The sequence below is a fragment of the Sinocyclocheilus grahami genome, unplaced genomic scaffold, assembly GCF_001515645.1.
Source record: "Sinocyclocheilus grahami isolate Dianchi unplaced genomic scaffold, SAMN03320097.WGS_v1.1 scaffold1314.1, whole genome shotgun sequence".
Classification (NCBI taxonomy): domain Eukaryota; kingdom Metazoa; phylum Chordata; class Actinopteri; order Cypriniformes; family Cyprinidae; genus Sinocyclocheilus; species Sinocyclocheilus grahami.
In genome coordinates, this window is record NW_015506493.1 from 4632 (window position 1) to 5785 (window position 1154).

At 33.1% G+C, this 1154-nt stretch overlaps 1 protein-coding gene across 1 annotated transcript in view; it reads right to left on the reverse strand.

Moving 5' to 3' along the window:
- Positions 1 to 75: 75 nt before the first annotated feature.
- The window catches only part of LOC107569118 (ATP-binding cassette sub-family G member 2-like), a 4796-nt gene continuing 3717 nt past the window's right edge, over positions 76 to 1154 (reverse strand). Inside the window, exons 2-3 of the mRNA XM_016255117.1 lie at positions 1075 to 1153; positions 76 to 389 (exon numbers count right to left, since the gene is read on the reverse strand). Coding sequence (XP_016110603.1) covers positions 76 to 389; positions 1075 to 1153 — 393 coding nt within the window. The remainder of the gene's footprint in view (positions 390 to 1074; position 1154) is intronic.

Here is a 1154-nt window from a genome sequence, read left to right on the forward strand (position 1 = left end):
CTGTCTGGCGCCCGAACAAAAGTATTGATTACGTTTTTTTTTTTTTACTCTTAGGGCCACCACTGTTACAAACTATTATTTCAGCTCAAAGACTGATAGAAACATCTGTGAATGCCTGATGTAGACGGTGGTGCTGACCTGAGCGAATGAGGTCTGTGGGTTCAGCATGAGGTTCTTGAAGGTTCTCCTGAGGACCCAGTTGAACTGGTGGCAGAAGGACGTGCTGTAGGTGATGGTTCTGGATTTGGGTCGTGTGCTGTAGTCCTGTCCCTGAACGATTCGCTCCAGCTCGCTTTTGGTCTTTTTGTAGCTGGAGCTGTTCTTGTATTCTTCCACCAAACGGTCCTCGATGCCCTTCAGAGATGAACTCAGCTGCTCCTGGTCCAGGTCTGAGACACACAAACACATTTATTTAAACAAAAATTGTCTCGGGTTCTGATGGTATTATTATCTAAAAATAAAACATTTATATTAAAGCTGAAATAAATTCTAAATATTACATGAAAAACAAACTAAAACTATTTAAAATTCATTTTAAAGCTGAAAATAAAATAAATTCTAAATATTAGTCTTAGTCAGTGATGATATAAAACAAAAACTACAACTATTAAACAATTGTTTTAAAGCTGAAATAAGTTCTAAATATTACATGAAAAAACTATAACAGATTCCTATTATGGCTGAATAAAATAAATTCTAAATCCTATATAAATAGCTTAAAAACCCTTAAAGTATTAATAATTCATATTAAAGCTGAAATAAATTATAAATATTAATCTCAGTCTGTGATGTTATTGTTAACATTGATGACAAAACTTTTAAACATTCTTTTTAAATCTGAAAAACAATAACTGAATTAGAAGTATTAACGGAAGAAACTTAAACGAAAAATACAAATATTGCCTTGGCAACTAACTGAAATAAATAAGTTGAAGTACTTCAATTAGTAAAACTAAAACTGAAATAACAATAAAGCCAAATACACAATTACAAAACAAAAATAAAAACACATCAGTTCTTGACTAAAATAAGCTGCAAAATGATCTTTATACTGTGGAAGGGAAATTGTTGTACCCTCATTGTCGTATAACTTGTTGAGAGCGACGGCAGTGGATTCTCCATTGACGACATCCAGGAAGAAATCAGCAGGATTG